The sequence below is a fragment of the Crassostrea angulata genome, chromosome 7 (assembly GCF_025612915.1).
Source record: "Crassostrea angulata isolate pt1a10 chromosome 7, ASM2561291v2, whole genome shotgun sequence".
Lineage (NCBI taxonomy): Eukaryota > Metazoa > Mollusca > Bivalvia > Ostreida > Ostreidae > Magallana > Magallana angulata.
Window position 1 is genome coordinate 13,412,311 of NC_069117.1, and position 17,796 is coordinate 13,430,106.

A 17,796-nucleotide genomic window follows, 5' to 3' on the forward strand; every position below is an offset into this window, starting at 1 on the left:
AAGTTCAGTTTCGAGGGAGAAAATCTATGGGTTGGTTTCATGTCCAATTTGTTGAAGATTCCGTTTTATGTATGATTCTCATAAACAAAATTTGCTTTACAATAGCTCCGCAAGTTATATAAGACACGCCCTTTAAAAGATGATGAAAATATAATTTCTTAAAACCAGGAATAAAGTGCCAGGCGTCTGATGGATTTTGAAAACCGCCAGAACCAGCTAACGTGTTTCAAGTTATAATTAGAAATCGTAGTCAAGAGACCCACGTGCTAATTACATTTCCATGCTCCATTTTCATTAGCATCCATCGAGGTGCAGCTTATGTTACAAAGTTGTGAAAATATTCGGGGAAGTTTTATTGGAGAAAATTACATCCCACGGCGTAGAGAGGATCTCTCCGACATTTTCCCCCGACTTGAAAACTTATTTTTCTCTCAGCATGTTGCAAAGTTTTCAATCGTTCAGCATTTGCTTAAAATATTGGCAGGTGCCATTACCTTGCGCAGGTAATTAAAAATCTGTAGTTTTTTCTGTTAGAAATATATAATTCATGTTGTTTTCAGCATTAAGGGGACACAACCCAGGTTAGGGTTAATCGAATCTTTTTTTCTGTTGGCAAGTAAGGAAAAAACATCCATCCATTATGATCATCCATTCTGCGTCAGAGGGCCTAAAGCTTAACCATGAAATTTCAACACCATATGGAATGCAACAGTGTTGTTTTTTAACGTTACTGAAAACCTACCATTATATTGTTTAAAAGCTCAAATTATGTCTTCTCAGTTTTGAAGGGTCTAAATTTGAGAGGTTCTGTGCCCATGAAAAGATTAAGTTTCAAGTATAGTTGCACAAGCTCGCGGATTGTAATATATGACACCCAGGGTCGACTTGAAGTTTTTGTTCGTTCTCCTGACAACCATTCTTATATTGTGTGACCGACTGGCATTAGTTACAAGAAATGATATTTTCTTAAAACATTTAAGTAATCATCGTTGCAAAGGAGTGGAGCGGTGTCTGTCCTTATTTGGGTAAATAAAACTTTTACCCTCAACCCTGGACAATACCCGTCCTAGATAGGTGTTCTCATGTCTAGCGCGTGCCGCCTTCCTCCAGACATCACGTAGATATACACCATCACGTGACTACATGCAAAAAAGTAACCAAAAGAGATACTGGGATTTAATGTTTTTTATTGATATCACAGACAATGCGACAAGATTATAATAATTCACGACCATCATAGTGACATAAATTAGACCTGATTTCTCTAAGGTTCAGAATTGTTGAACCTTAAACGTCACGCTACACATTGAACTAAAATTGACACTTTTGCGGATTCCTGAGAGCGCCCAGAAGCAGACGATTATTAACATGATGGTACTGCTGTAACGGCGACCAGCGACGACATAAAATCTGCTCTCCTATTGGTAATGACAGCCCGCGGGTCTAATTGGCAGATTCCGGGAACTGCTAATAAGGAGTCGGGTTCGGAGTGGGAGGCAGTCTTTCCTTCCGGGTCATTTGCATGCAAATATGTCCCGCATCCACGTGAACAGAAGAGTTCTCTCAAGAGGAAACTTCTAATCTATCAGACAAACGAAAACAAAATGAGAACAATTATTATACATTAGTCACTTCATCATTGAAAGACAACTATCCAAAGACATTAGACACCAAATTGTTTTTCAAAGGAAAATAGATATACGGCGTTTTATTTCTATTTTGAAAATTCTTTAATGTTAAATGAAGATAAACTAACAACAATTCTTATCTTCTTTAAAAATATATGATATCCTATATATGCCATCCTTATTTAACTTACCATTTTGCTAAAAGTTGAATTTTTATATGTGGCGGGTCTTTGACTGGCCCAGAAACAGCAAGCGCATCAGTGCATGATCCAAAGGGACGAGAGAACGCTAGTCATACACTATATCTAAGTTCAAACATTCAGTCAAATATAGAAATATCACAGAGATGCTTTTGTTTGTTGGGAACGCCCTATACGACGTTACCCGAGAAGAATGGTGAGGGAATTTCCTCCATGGTGTGAATTCCGGAAGTTCCGTCACTGTCCTGTTCTTGAAGCCGAGGCTTGTCACTAAAACTAAACGTATGGTGAATGTCATAACTCGTGCTGGGGCGATTGTGAAATCTAAAACTGTTCCCAAACGAACTTTCGGTCCTCGTAAGATTTATGGGAGATACCGGGGAGGTGTTATCCGGAAAAAAGTTGGTCGACCTTTCTTGATGAGGAATATTCAACTGATAGGGTATATTGTTTCTAACCTTTCCTGAAAATGAATAGAAAAATTCAGTTAGTATCACAAAACACTTCATTCTGGAAGAATGTACAAGTACAATGTAAATACAGTCAAAGTATACTTTTACATTTACATGTGCTATTTCATTTGTACAACTAATAATTTTGTATTTATCAAGAAAATTTACCATATTTGCGGAGTTTCAAATAATTCTCAATTTGTGAGAGAATAAAGAAAAAAGTAAGTCTTTTATTAACTTCATTAAATGACAAGCGTTGAGAGTTTCAGTGTGACGTGCTACCTTTCCTGCTGTGGTACAGCATCCCTCTGCCCACTCCGTCACGTGTTTCGTCATCACTTAGGCCCCGCCCACTGTCACTGTTGGTGGAGTTCATAGAGCAATTACTCTGGTTATCGTCAATCTGGTGGCTAGGGAAGCTGGGGTGGGGCTCCTACAATGGAGAAAGCAATCAATGTATATTATGATAAATCAAGTGTTCAATTAGAAAGGAGTTTTGTGACCAAGGGCCTGCATGATGTAAAGATAACAAACATGTTCATTGTTTGGTGCATCCCTACTGAATGGCATACTATAGTATTATTCGGAGCGCCATGCAAATTGGATTTGTATGAGTTGGTAGCCTAGACATGCTGCCTACAAGCTTTTGCAATCAACTGTAATACCCGGATGACCCAAGATGTAAGTAAATCCCCACAGTGACAAACGCTTCCATTGGCGGATAGTTTGTGATGTAATGAAATAGGGAACGACCAATATACTCTCCAAGTCCAAAACAGTTGTAAAGACTCTTGAAACAACCAAACAATACAATATGATACACCCAAACTGCTTCATACATGCATAGTAAACGGAAGTAAAAGATTCCATATGCCCCCAAAAATTTCAAAATTGAATTGCGGAGAAAAATGCCAAACGGATGCAGTATAATTGACAGGCCTGCGATCCTGGCTCTAAACCTGTTAACCATGTTCCTGTTGGGTCTTTTTTGCACTGCTTGCACTGACAAAATATGGACACGTGTAGTTCTGCATGACTGCCTTTCTACAAATTCCCGTATCCAGAGTCTGTCTATCACGGGGGTTTGCAAAGAGGATGAACACGGGGAGTAGGGGCGATATAACAAGAATTCCTTGTCTTGAGTTGTTTTCTATTTTGAACGTTTTATTTCCGCACAAAACAATAGAGGGAAAGAGTAGAATCACATATGTTCTGGATTTTACTGATTCTAAAAAGGTCTTCTGGTTAAATCCCATGATTTATGATTTGGGGATTTTATGTTTTATGCCAAGTACTTTTTAAAAGTCTGTGTGAAATGCGATAACATATTGAAAACCGAAACCTACAACAACGCAACAAAACATTTCGTCTTTTTTTTCCCTGATAAAATATGAAATACCAGAATCATACAAGCAGTGTCATTTTAAACATGTGGTAGATGATGAACACACAAAAAATTATACATTTTTCTCTACATATAATCACCGATTTCTTTTGCTACATCTTTGCTAAAGTATTCTGAAAAGATTTTACACGGATTTGAAAATTATAGGCGAAACGAGATGATAAAAAAAGTTATGTACATCTAATATATAATATCTCTCTCGGTGATCTATTCTATATTCCTCGGGCTTTTCCATACGAATAATTTATGCGAATAGCCTACATTTTCTTTCCCTTCACCTTGTAGCCCAGGTAGGAAGAAATCAGATCAGGTATTAGATAAACAGATCAACAGCCTATGCACCAGGATTTACTTGTTCGGGGGCCCATTTCATGCATAATTCTGATGTACAATGTTAGATGATCATGGATGAACTCCGAGTAATTTAGCCAGAAGTTACACGGACGTTTGCTGCATTGAATGTCAGTCTGATGGGCAGACTACTACACAAACGTTACGAAGCCATATTTGCAAAACAGTTAATTCTTTAAAAAAAAAAATATGATACGGAATTCAACCAGCAAAAATTATTATACATTGTGAGAAAATCGTATGTTATCTAGTAAACATGATCAGAATATGTGTTTTGAAGAAATCTTTCCGTACCCACGCATTAATGGAACTAGTTTTATAAATTTTAAGAATTTTGTAAAATAAAAAAAATTCTTGGAATAGGTAACCGCGTTTCCGGCAAAAAGACGTAAAGGGGGCTTTTCATGGTACATATGAAGCGGTTGCCTCTTATTTGAAATCTTATGTTTAACACCATTGACGTTTTAACGTTCCATCATTTCGAAGAGAACTCCTCAAAATGTTTTGCTATTCCTGCATTGCAAACGGTGCAAAAACATGTTCACTTAACCCTGAAGGTTTCACAAATTAACGAAACTTTACAGCATATGAAATATGTGGCATGCCTAAAAATTGTGCATATAGGCAAGAATTTGTCAAAACACTCCTTTTTAATACATTGTGTATGCTAACTTATTCGGCTGGTGCAAAAAAATGTGTAAATCCTTAAGAATACATTTATATTTATTATTTTACATAATTCTGCCGTTGCAGAGATATATCCAGTTTAATGACTAACACTATCTTTGCTTGTTTTCTTTTGCATTCGCGTTACTGCATATGTTGGGATTTCACAATCTGTATTTTCTATTATTGGCTTATTTGCCCGTCTTAATGACTTCGAAAGATCAGAGAATTATTAGCAGAAGCATAGTTAAAGGAATGCCAGTTTATCCCTTCATCTCAAAATCCGGGGCATCGTGATGGACATTTATTATAATTTTTCTAGATCTGGACTCCAAATCGTGATGGCTTTTTGCAGAATTGATTTTCGTCTTGTTCTCGAGGCTACAAAGACTATAAAAAACGCGGAGTGACACAGTGTAATGCGGTCCCTTGAGATCTCCCAGATGCCAAAGAAAGGTGAACGAAGAAACTGACCCTTGGTAGCAATACATACATCTGTTCAGACACAAAGCTAAAATTGTAGCCACTGCGGATATAATCAAAGATCTTGGTCATTCCCAGAGAACCAGAACTAAGGTTTTGGAGAAACTTTGGTGTTGTCCATCATATAGCCATCAACACCCCATGGCACCTAAATTTAACACATGCGCTCTTGATGGAGCGGAGCAAGAGTCTATCAAGAATTTAACAAGCTTCTTTAATACATATTATATTGACATGCGATATATTTTAACTGTGGCTTATCGGGGGATAAATAGCGGGGAAATTGGCCGATATCTTATCGGAGTTCGACACCATGTCGACTTCATCGTGTTTTACCATTAATTTCGCAGTGATCCCCCTTGATTTAACTTGCCGATAGCTCATCTTGAGGTGTGAAACGTTTGACTGATAAAATGATGAAAAATGAAATCCTGTTTTTACTAAAATGAACAACCACTTGTTCTAGGGGATTAAACTCTCCTACCAACAGTGCTATTTGTTAATTATGTTGAGCGGTGCTTTCATATCTAAAACAATGGGCCAATTTCTTTCTCTAATTTTTCATAAAGATATGAATTATTTGGATGACCAACCGCCGGCGTTTTTCCTTCGATGAATTTGATCGGTCTGATTTCAGTTTGGTTAATTAAATTCTGTTTGTAGGCTTGGGAAAACATGGAGGAACTAGAGAAATCGAGCTGATCTCAAACCAGCAGTCTTGTTCTCTGTCGTGTTCAATTTTCGACTGAAGTAGATTCTGATGTTTTCAAGATTACGTGGTATCATGAACGGAAATGGCAAAAACCAAACTTCAAGGCAAAAACTCAAGTACCCCCTATTCACAAATAAACGAGGGACATGGAGCCCCCCTCCGACCCCCCGTCCGGGCGGGCGTGCGTGTTGGCGGGTTTACAGGAACTGCAAGGATGCATTTCATTGTATGGGTTAGTCCCAATCTGAAACTGTTCAAGTTGTCTAAACAAATTCTGTCTAGCATTGTCGACAAACAAGCTTAAGTCTAAACACCGTTTGAATGCTAGAAATTGGTTTCACGTGTGAAAACAGTTTATTTCAATGAGGATATGTAATGCGAGAATTATTTCCTGGGGATCTGGAACACTGAAGGATTTGTTCGGAATCCCTCCAAGATTTCTAGTAGCCAGATCTTATTCAAAATCAATTTCGACTTTACATTTTCAATATCTCATTCTAGCTCACTAATGGCCGAAAAAAGAACAATTAAGTTCGTTTCTATTCTGTTTTAAATGAAAGAAAAATCACATTCAATGGCAGTTCTAAGACGGGAGCTATTACGAAAAACATTAAGAAGTACTTCAATTCTGGTTAAAATAATGAAATACAGATTTACCTAATGCCAAAGGATAAATTGCCTTCAGAATTATTGGATGGAAGGGGAGAGATGTTAGAGATGTACGATGTATGTCCATTTTAAGATTTACGCCCTAATAGAGACCCTGGGGTATGGCCTTACTTCTGTAGCATAGAGATGACTGATTCCGTGATGACGAATATGTTTATTTACTGAATAATCAGAGAGTGACTAAATATTAACAATGAGTTTCTTACACTGGTCAATCATTTTGATCATTATCGCTGATACGTGTTAATAAAGTACCACCTCGTCTATAGGGAGCATAACAGGGCGTTACATAAGGGCCTTACACCGCCAAGGACAGCTAGATATCAGCCCCCTATCCCCAACCGACTTAACATGTAAATTATTCATCTCAACCGAACAGCCAACGTCCACTCCCAATAATGGCTTAACTTCGATTTAATTAGATGAAATGGTTCGTGATGTGAAAGGGGTTGCTCGTTACAGGTGCGACAGGTATGAATACAACAGGTATTAATTGAAACACTTCTGTGTATGGCCCTTTGTCAGTGCTGTATAACTCTCTACATGGATAACATGACCGCATCCTGGTCTTATTAGAAACAGCTTTTACAAAGTCGGTCATCTGAACAGTGTATAATCAATACGATACTCTCCACACGAGTCCTACAAATAATCTTATAATATGTTTTTATCTTTTTGTGTTTAATTACTTTTGATGTTTAACCTAAATGTTGATATATAAGACATGCATGTAGTTCAGTTCCATGACAGACGTGGTTATTTACATGAAGTTACGTGTACAATAATGCTTTGGAACTTACCCCATATACTGGGTTGGGGACACTGAAGTTGGTTTCCTCGTCCTTGGTATACGGGGCGAAGGTCACTTGATTCCTCGGCCGTTTCTCGATCTCCGAATGATCAACATATCTAGAAATGTTTGATATTTTCCTACTCGGGTCATCTGCCCCTTCGATGTATCTATTTGCAATAGATAACTTACTAACTTCCTCGGTGGTGTCACTTGGCGAGGAAAATGTCTTTTCTACTTTGACTATGTCCTTTTGGTTTTTACGGTTATGGTCTAACCATCGGATGATGCAGATTGTCAAGATGATGAAGCCAGAGAGGGCCAAGGTCACGGTCACTAACACAATCACTATGGTAATGTTTGTTTGACTGGTGGAGTCCAGATAATCAGCTCCAGCCACTCGGACAAAGAACTCCACGCGAGTCGCCTGAAACGCTGACCCAAGATCCCTTGCAACAGCCACCAAGCTGAAAGTTTGACCGGAATACTCCTCCAGTCCTTTCTTAGCGATAATATCACCCGTGTGATTGTTGGAATAAAACACTTCAGAAAAGTTCGCACCCTCGATGCTGTATGTTATTTCACCATTTTGCTCCTTATCGGGGTCCACAGCCCGTATGCGAGCAATAATCGCCCCTGGTTTTGTGTTTTGGGACACCAAAACTGTATTGTTTGTACTTGATGGGAAAACAAATTTAGGACTGTTATCGTTTTCGTCGTCGATGGTAATTTTGACTCGAGCTGAGCTGGATTTAGGTGGCTGACCCTTGTCCGTGACGAACACTGTAAAGTCGTACACCTCCTGCTTCTCCCTGTCCAGAGACATGGTGGTCTTGACCACGCCATCCTTAGCGACCTCGAAGGGCTGAGTCCCACTCTCGGCGTAGAATTCAAACTCTCCGTTGACCCCCTCATCAAAGTCCCTGGCAATTAGTCTCCCCACTACAGTACCTGCTGCCTTCTGTTCCGATACTTTAAATAGAAACACTTTTTCTAGAAAAGCTGGAGCGACGTCATTTTCATCAATGACCTTGACCATAACAGTAGCCGTTGACGACAGAGGTGTGGGACCTTTGTCCGAGGCGATGACCTTGAACACAAATGTGGGCGTGGTTTCACGGTCAAATGTAATACCGGTAGTCACTTTGCCAGTACTAGAGTCTATTGCAAGTTCATACTGCTGAGTAACGTTATTTTGCAGTAGCTGGTACTGGACTTCGCCGTTCTGTCCTTGATCTACATCGGTTGCTTGTACTTGTATGACCTGTGTTCCTTTGCGATTATTTTCCGGAATACTTCCTTGATAGATGTTGGAGCTGAATTTTGGCGCATTGTCGTTTGAATCTAAGATAATTGCCGTGAAGGTGTGAGTTGAGGTCAAGGACGGAGTCCCGGCATCTCTGCAGACGATTGTAATGGTATGATTGGGCAACTGTTCCCTGTCTAATGGTTGAGCAACAGTAACTTTGTACTCATTAACTTCCAGTCTATCGATTTTGAAATACGGATAGTCAAGCATGCAAGTGACGTAACCATTCATACCGGAATCCCGATCAATGACGACGACATGCGCAATAACAGCGCCGACGGACGCATCCTCAGAAATACGAGCAATATCTGACGTCGGCAGAAGTGTGACGTGAATCTCTGGAGGGTTATTAGCAGAATCTTCGACCAAGACCTTGACCGAAGCTTGTACGGTCAAGGGTTGGTCACCAAGGTCACTTGCCTCCACAATGACCCGATACGGGTTCCCGTCGTTATAAGGTAGAGGCTTTGCAATTCTTAACTGGCCAGTGATTTCGTCTATTTCAAATAGTTGTTTAATATTTTCAGATTGGTGATTGCTTAATCGGTACCTTATTTCTGCATTTTTGCCGCTGTCAAGGTCGGTTGCCTTCAAGGTCAGTATGATAGATCCCACCGGCTCATCCTCTTTCACCGACACATTGTAGATCGTGCTGCTGAGCATCGGAGCGTTGTCATTGACGTCTGTTATCCGGACATTCACGAGTAACCTCTCTGACCTTGGGGGATTCCCGCCGTCGGCAGCAATGACGACGAGGTTATAGGAGTCCTGAACTTCCCTATCAAGTTCTTTATCAACCACTAACTTCACAACGGATGTACCGTCGAGGTTCTGGACAAAGCTAAGGGAGAACGGGGAGTCGGATTGTTCTAACGTGTAAGAGTTCAGTGTATAATTAGGGCTAGTGTCTGCATCTTTCGCACCGTCGATTGTGAACGAGTTACCTATGAGTGTGGACTCGGGAATCTCTAGACTCATGGAACTTCTCGGAAACACCGGAGAATGGTCATTAATATCCTGGATATAGATGACGAGCTTGATTTTTGTGAAAAAGCTTCTTATGGTGGATTTTGCAGAGGCCTCGAAAGATATCTTGCACACGGCGGTAAAGGGACACAACTTTTCACGGTCGACAACTCTAGCAGTGTAAAGGTTTCCTGAAGTCTCATCAATTGTAAACATGGAAACATAGCTTTCCCCCGACAGAAGACTGAACGTCAGTGTTTCAAAGTCACTTTTGGTCATCTGAGATCTAAGATTAGAGTCCATTGCGACGTTCCCGATATACGTTCCATTCGGAGTTTCCTCGTCGATGCTGTAGACGACATTGATATCTTCCCCGACGATACATGATGCGATGATGGAGACACATAGGAAAACAGAATACATCCGCATTTTTACGATTTGTTGAAATTCCAGGCGCAAAGATTTAAATCATATCTCTTCAGCTCTGATGCTACACTTCCGTTTAGACACTGAGCGATTTATGGGGATTTTCATTTTGATGTTGTCAATGTAGATTCGTTTTCTTTGACACTGATGTTATCAAAATATTTTAAACACATGGTAGCACTAAAACAATTCATAACCTCTCACATCATTTAGCTGTCAAAATATCTTTACCCGCAACTTTAAAAAATACGATAGTGCCTCTCTTTCTTTCCCTCTTTCTCCTAATGAATCGTCTGCTCTCCTGTAAAATGAAAGCAATCATAAATATTTACATAACATTGCAGGCAATAATACTTAAAACAGATCAACAAAGTCAAAATATTTGCCAGTTAGAAATTTAGCATGTGGTTGCGAGACTGTATACAAACAAGTGGCCCACGAACGCGTGAAGTAATTTACATGAGTTCCTTGTTTCGCACCACGGTAGCAGACCAAAATTTACCTTTCTATTGTACTAGAAAATCACACCTAATTCACAGTAAACCCTCGGAAAAACACAACTGTCCACACATCAAAGTTCTCTTCTCATTATCAAACTTTTTGTTGCAGTGCAATTTCATGGCTTAGTCACGCCCCCTATCTATTTACTAGCCAATGGGAAATCCCGCTGGCGTATTGATGCGGTTCTCAAGCACGAGGCACTCAGCGCATTTACTATGATAAATATCTTGAACATTTAATCCTAGTATCATCGTATTGTCAATTATCATAATACCCCTTTCACAAATACACCAGCACTTGCTTCACCATTTGTTAAAAACTTTCTAATTCCTCATTTTGCTTTTCTACCTTTCGCTTGAAACGCTGGGCTCCATCTAATTAAAATTCTTTTTAAGCCGATCGAAAATCCGATTTTCATCATATGAGTAACAGTTATATTGCAAGATAAAAGGAGAAATTTTTGAAGACATTTTTAAATTTTGTATGTTTTAAATCTTAGACCCTGTTACCGCCCCCAGGGACACTGGTGATTTTAAAGCGGTGAGAATAGAGCATTTGTCATCAAGTTTTAAACACTTTGAACGAATTAAATTTAGACCAAATCATTTATCAATTGATTCATAAGAGGATGAAAATCTGATCTTGAATGACCAAAGCCCGGATAAGCGTAAACAAAGGACCCAAAATCATCATGGGGAGGTCTCGACCTATCTAAACAACGGGAAAGATACCAACTTTATGTACCTTTATCAGCACCCGATTTCTTTAAGAATCGGACTTGGATCTTGCGAATCAAAAAATTATCGCTGTAATTTAAGACGCATGCAGGATAAACGAGTATGAGACCATTGTTTTAGACCGTTTAATAATAAAAAGGATACATTTAATTTACGGAATTGACACTTTAACTGATAACTACCGAATTCAATGCGTGTGAAGATTCGGAGACGCGCCAACTAAAAACTCATCAGCTTGCGATAACACGTTCTGTGGGAGTCCATTGTTTTTTGGCTCGAAGGTTGAAGAATAAAAAAAGGTGACGATGGCGAACTGAGATTAGATAGTCTTAGTCATCTCCCAAGATTTTTTGAATAGAACTTTTTTACGAACCCGGTGTGACAGTAAATATTGGGCTCAAATCAATTCTACCGTGCAAATATAATTAATCTTATGACTTCAACGAGCAAAAAGGGTTTTATATCACCGGTTAACATTAAGATGTCCCACTTTCAACAGATTTTGCAGCAAATTTCTATAAAATAAAGAAGTTCTTGATCCCTTTGTGTCAGTAAATATTACAGTCAATCCAATTTGGCTATGCAAATATTATTAATCTGGAGATTTTATGGTTAATCACGGCGGATTCCTTGACCACTGTCCGTGTGAAGAATCGATGACGGGGGATAAATTAATTCCAGGGAGGGGGCACGTGCTTGTAGAAACAAAGACGACACGTAATTCGGTCCATGTCGCGAGGGTTGGTGCAGAAAATTTTATTAGCAGAGAGCAAGCTGAGATGAAATGCAAGAAGGCTAATCATTTCAGCAGATGCATTACTACTTCTAAGCATTCTTAACTTCAGATAAATAACCTTTGACAACCTCAATGAATTATTGCTAATACTATCACATTTTCCAACACTTTGTTTTCGCGACTGATATCCATATCTAAAAGGTTACTGTTCGTTTTAGAGGAGTTTTGAAATATACCCAACAAAGCACTTTTAATTATCGATAAAAGAGAAGGGGGTTGTTTTGGTTAATTATTCGAATAACGCGAAACACACCACCCTATTGTTCGATAAAGAACCGCCAAAGATTGTGGAAGGGGTCTGGGATACCTCCACTGAGAAGCACTGCAATCTTCTTTATTAACCAGAAAGCCAGGACCAGCTAAGGTCACGATTCAACCAAAAAAAAAAACACCCTGAAATAAACATTTAAACCAAGTTTTGGTCTCAATCATGGGGTATAATTTGGTATTCAGAATACATTAATGTGTTTGTCATATCAAGACTGCCCAGTGTATAATTATATACTACACATCATGAGTGGATTCCTTTTTATTTTACTCATAACAGTTATAGAATTTCAGTTTACATTTCAAAATGTCAGGTACATTTCTAATCCAGGTATTACATTTTCGTATTGTTTTCAATGTCTATCTGATATAGAATCACCTGGAGAATGTAATTCATTGTAAATGAAACTTTTGGGTATCCAAGACAACCGCCCTCTCTTTTTGATTTTATCGGGCATTGGACGCAGGGTCGCTCGCCAGAGTCATTTGTGCATCCATCCGTGTCAGGGGTGACAGTTTTCATTACATAATTCAGGTCTTTTCAATTTTCAGACAGGTAGATAGCCCAGGTAGACAACAGGTGTCAAAGTATATTTGTGCTTTACAAACTGCGATTTCCCCCTCAATTTCTCAAGAATAGCTTTTACAAGAAAGAAGTGAGACTGTTTTCATTACGGTAGCTTAAAATATTTTTCAATTTCGATCCAATTACACGGTTGCATGAATAAAACTGTACCAGTGTTGCTCTTATACCACGAACACCTTCAGATATTTTACACCCCGTGAATGCGACGTTTTTCAGTTTATTTAACATAAACTCCCCTATGATAACAAGTCGGTTGACAAGGATACAATTCTGTTAAATAATTTGCATAATTTAACGACTCCCGTTACCATGATAATGCAAGTTTTCTTTACAATTGACGTTTCTTTAGCAAGTAGACCATGCACAATAACAAGTATACCCTCGAATGATATTGCCATTTTAATCGTATATAAAATTATTAAAAAAAAAATACCTTGGAGTAAAATTTCAGTAATAATTATCTGATAAAACGGTTATTTGCAAAGTTGAAGGACTTAAAAAAATTCCGGTATACTCCGTACTTTACTGCTGTTTATAGATTCGTTTGGGTCGTTAGTGTGGGGATTTTTCTGCTTTATTCAGACCAATTATTTTTGACGTTTTATCCATGCATTGGTCGGTGTGTTCCCGTTTTGCACACATTTGATAATTGGGTATAGAACAATAGGTGTGAATTGTGTTGTGATAGCAATTATAGTCTGCTTTCAGTCAAAGATTTTACCTGGATTTTTACTTGTGTTTTATCATTCATTTATCAGCGCCATGAAACAAGAAGAATATAGATATTTTTTTGTGTTTTAGACTAATAACTATAACCATTTTTGGGAGTTGATTTTTAATCAACTCTCCTATGCAGTCACGCGGACAAACCGAAAGTGAAACAGTGTTTGGACCTCAGCACAAATCTTTGCTCCTGACAAGACTTAGTTCTTGAAAATAATTGATGAATTCGATGAAATGTATGCTAAAGCATTGTTTTTCAAGGAAACTTATTTACAAATACCTTAAAAATAGTCAGATTTAAATGATACGAACAATTTAAATATTTTTTGTATTCGTATGTATTCCTACGCCAGAGTTCAATATAGTCTCGTTCAACTCGACGCTCGGCTGTCTCCGTAAACCCTTGTCGGAGATTTACGGTGTCAGCCGAGCGTTTGGTTGAAGGAGACAAGAGTTCAATATTGCTTGGATCCATACAATTTTCGAGAAATATATCTACCACTGATACATACTTTGATTGAATTAATTTTATCTTTAAATATTATTTAACATGATTCATATGGAGGTTTCTCGACATTCTAGTCGAAAAAGTTCAAAAATTCATATTATAAAAATATGCGTAATTTAAATTAGAAACTACGTATACATATACTTGTCATGCAAAATAACATATCATTGATTTTAAAATAAATAAACATCGACAAAATCAACTCCCTTCAGTTCTTCAGTACTTTGATTTTCATTTGATAAAATAAAGATCAAATTAATATTTTTAGTCTTAAATTTCCGCTCACTGATAAGAAAAATAAGGATTAGATGATTTGCATTGACTTTTACATTTTTGCCCATCTACTTTAAATATAAAACTCGATGAACTGAGGAAAAATTGCTGGTCCCGGGCCAATTGGAAGCTGATTCAGTGGAAAATTATATGATAAAGGGGAAAACTACACGGACAGTCATATGGGGTACTCTGTGTCTCTTTTTACAACTTACATTGTAGCTGCAAAATATGTAAATCGCATGTTTATAATTGGTTGTTTGGTATCAACAGAAAGATTATTATGAAAAGAAACAGACCTTTATCACAAGATATTTCAATCTTCGAAGTAGCAGCCTTGACAGTAGATCTTATGATCGACATCACCGCTTTAGTATATTGCGGGTCACTTTTCTGGATTTTCAAATCAGCAGCTCAATAAATTCCGACAAAAATAATAATTTAAATATTGATTTGATATACCTCAAACTGAAGAAGGTTGAAAATGTATGAATTAGGTCTACATTTGATAGGTTTTGTGAAAAAATATTTTCAGTTTTTGAAGCATATAAAATTGCCTATTTATCATCATATCGTCATATATTAATTTGTCTAATAATATTCTCTTCGATTATTCAAGCCACAGCATAAATGAAAAATAATTAGCAGCGTTTTCACTAGACACATTTCCTCCATTTATGTGAGCAAAAGCAATAAATAAATACTAATATATGATATTTTCTCTTCAAACTTGTAGCGTGTAAATGTACTTCCTAAAGGCAGGAAGATAAACAAAAGCACTACATACACAACATTTTTGCAATAATCTTTTTTGTTTAAAGAAATTAATGAAATTGTTGATAACCAAATCGATGCTTAAAATTAAATTCCGGAACATGGATGTCAATTATTATGTAAATGTGCTTCTATGCAAGTTATATTGTAACATAAAATACATGTAAATATCAATTGCGAGTAGATATGTTTTATTTATTTCATTGTCAATTGCCCTTACAGGAACTGTGATATAGACTATAGCAATTAAGCAATTATCTCACCTGGTCAAATTCCCGTTTCGCACACATTTTTTCGATACCTAATTTTCAAATGTGTGCAAAACGGGAACAAACCGCATTGGTCATGACAAGACCTCGTAAGAAACTTTGCACTTCCGGCCTGCTGAAGGTGATAATGGACGATAAGTATCCATTAAGTCAATCGTTGGTTGACTCGGTCACTGATAGCAGAGATTGAATTCTATCTATCCTCTGTTTGTTTTGATAATGTCAGTAAAATAGGGAATTATCATTTTTTTCTTCAGTAAATCATTCTGAAGACGTTACATATATTAGTGGTTGGGGTTTTTTTTTTTTTGGGGGGGGGGGGGGGGGGTTTGTGCAATTCAGCTGAGGGTTATAAACTATGTTCTTAAATCACACGAACACAAAGTAATGGAACACCTCACGACCTCTGACCTCCACGGTATAGATCTCTTTGTCTTTTGTTCTCTTATCATATAAAAATATTGATAAAGCGATTGTCTAAGAAACAAAAATGTTGCATAACATGCTTTCTGTGAGTCACACATATAACACAAGCATTGTTGTCAGCTCTACCGATTTGTAATGATTGTTTTCCTAAAAACCCATCATCTGATGATCTGATATACTGATTACAAATAAAAAAAAAAGTGGTGATCATTGTACAATAGTACCTGAGGCAAAAAAGTTGTCTAATTTGTCGAAAAACCCCGAGGCAGTTCCGAGCAGCAGGACGCGATGCACACTGATTAAATCAGGTGCATTTCTTAACACCTTTATCAGATTTAACTTCATTGAAACATCAATGAAGAACAATAAAGGGATCAGTGGTACATTTCTGAAGTCATAAATATTTTCATACGGTTCCCGTTTGTTGTAAACCGCTAACCCATAGACCCTGTTACCATTCAAAACAAAGGCGTTTTCTATAAATGTTTGAAATTATGGCGGATGTTATCTATTTGATGAGGCTTTCTTAACTCGCGACGGAGCCTTCTAAGTCGCCAATATTCCCCTCCATCTTAAATCCGTGTCAACGAGCCTATAGATTTAAACCGAGTCTGATTTCCAATTGATGTCTACCGTAACAGCAGTACAAGCAATTCATCAGTTTGTTTAGATAGCTCCAGTTAATTATGTGAGTTCTTCATTTCAGTCATTCCTATGTCATGTTTGATTCGTTAGCCACTAATCTCCAGTAGAATTTATCCAATACAAGGCTTCTCCTAACACTGTCCAACAACCTTCAAATGCCAGAATCCCCAGAGAATTCCAATAAGTTTCAAATTGGTATTAATGAAATCCACATTTTGATGTACATTGTACATGCAGACTAGTGTATCATTGGCCTTTATCTGTCTCTCTCATTCAAATCTCTTTTGCATAAGAATATAAGAACAGCGCTAATATAATCATGGCATCACTGTGATGCCATTGCATAAAAAAATCATAAATGATTATGCAAATACGAAATTAATGTCTATCATATTTCAGGAAGTTGGGTGGTTAACAAATTGCAAATCATATCTGCCTTAAAATTTTCCTATAACTGTATATAGGGCTCATTACCTCAAAGAGATTCATATTATTGTCTAATAACCTTTCAGTCTGAAATAGAAGGAATCCTATTCCCCAAAGAAAAAGAAGATAAATACAAAATAAAACAAATCAATCTGTTGGTCAGTGTCTCAGATTTTTCTGCTGTCATGTCGTTTGGAGGAAATAATGGTGGTCGCAGCTCGTACACGGTGTAGGACTATAGGTGTCACCTCGCCATGTCTTCTACAAGACTTGAGGGGGAAGACAAGATTTACTTGACGCCTGGGTCGTAATTTACATGATGTGCTGCTCATAAAACCCGTCAACATGCAGAAAGGTCTGTCCATCGATTATTACCTTCACCAAGGGGACAGATGTGCAAATATTTCGTGCACATGATACGCACACATGCATGTACCATATATCGAGAAAATGCTATATCGTGTTATGTCATCATTGGTTAACATTAAAAGTGACAAAACGCAAATTACTCCAGATAACACAGTCTTGTCTAAGCAGATTGCTAACCTAAACCTTTGCAGAAATAGGAAAAGCGCATCATTTGCCAACTCGAAATAAACCTGAAGATTCTTATAAGAATCGAAAACATAAAGCGATGATACATGTTCGTCTGTTGACTGAACGTAATACCACATAATGAGAGTTTTTTACTGGTTTGGGTTGTCGATCCATAAAATTAATGAATCGCCGACATAAACTAGGCGATTTTGGCGGGAAGACTGTGGCTTACTGGTAAACGTTGGCCATAAACGCAAAAATAACCCAAAAC

At 37.8% G+C, this 17,796-nt stretch overlaps 1 protein-coding gene across 1 annotated transcript; it reads right to left on the reverse strand.

The window, feature by feature from the left end:
* Positions 1–1,175: 1,175 nt before the first annotated feature.
* On the reverse strand, positions 1,176–10,705 carry LOC128155345 (protocadherin gamma-B1-like). Its single transcript, XM_052817017.1, has 5 exons — positions 10,560–10,705; positions 7,367–10,358; positions 2,563–2,713; positions 1,820–2,291; positions 1,176–1,582 (listed from the first exon to the last, which is right to left on the reverse strand). Exons 2-4 carry the CDS (start codon positions 10,058–10,060, stop codon positions 1,999–2,001), a joined length of 3,138 nt encoding a protein of 1,045 aa, XP_052672977.1. The 5' UTR covers positions 10,061–10,358; positions 10,560–10,705; the 3' UTR covers positions 1,176–1,582; positions 1,820–1,998.
* Between the last annotated feature and the right edge of the window lie 7,091 nt (positions 10,706–17,796).

Bases quoted from the DNA above. Each gene is read 5' to 3' on its own strand.
- LOC128155345 (XM_052817017.1), bottom strand. From the start codon at position 10,060: ATGCGGATGTATTCTGTTTTCCTATGTGTCTCCATCATCGCATCATGT. The intron at 2,714-7,366 runs GTAAGTTCCAAA...TCTCCATTGTAG, and splicing joins TCCCCAACCCAGTATATGGG to GAGCCCCACCCCAGCTTCCC. The intron at 2,292-2,562 runs GTAGCACGTCAC...ATTCATTTTCAG, and splicing joins GCTGTACCACAGCAGGAAAG to GAAAGGTTAGAAACAATATA.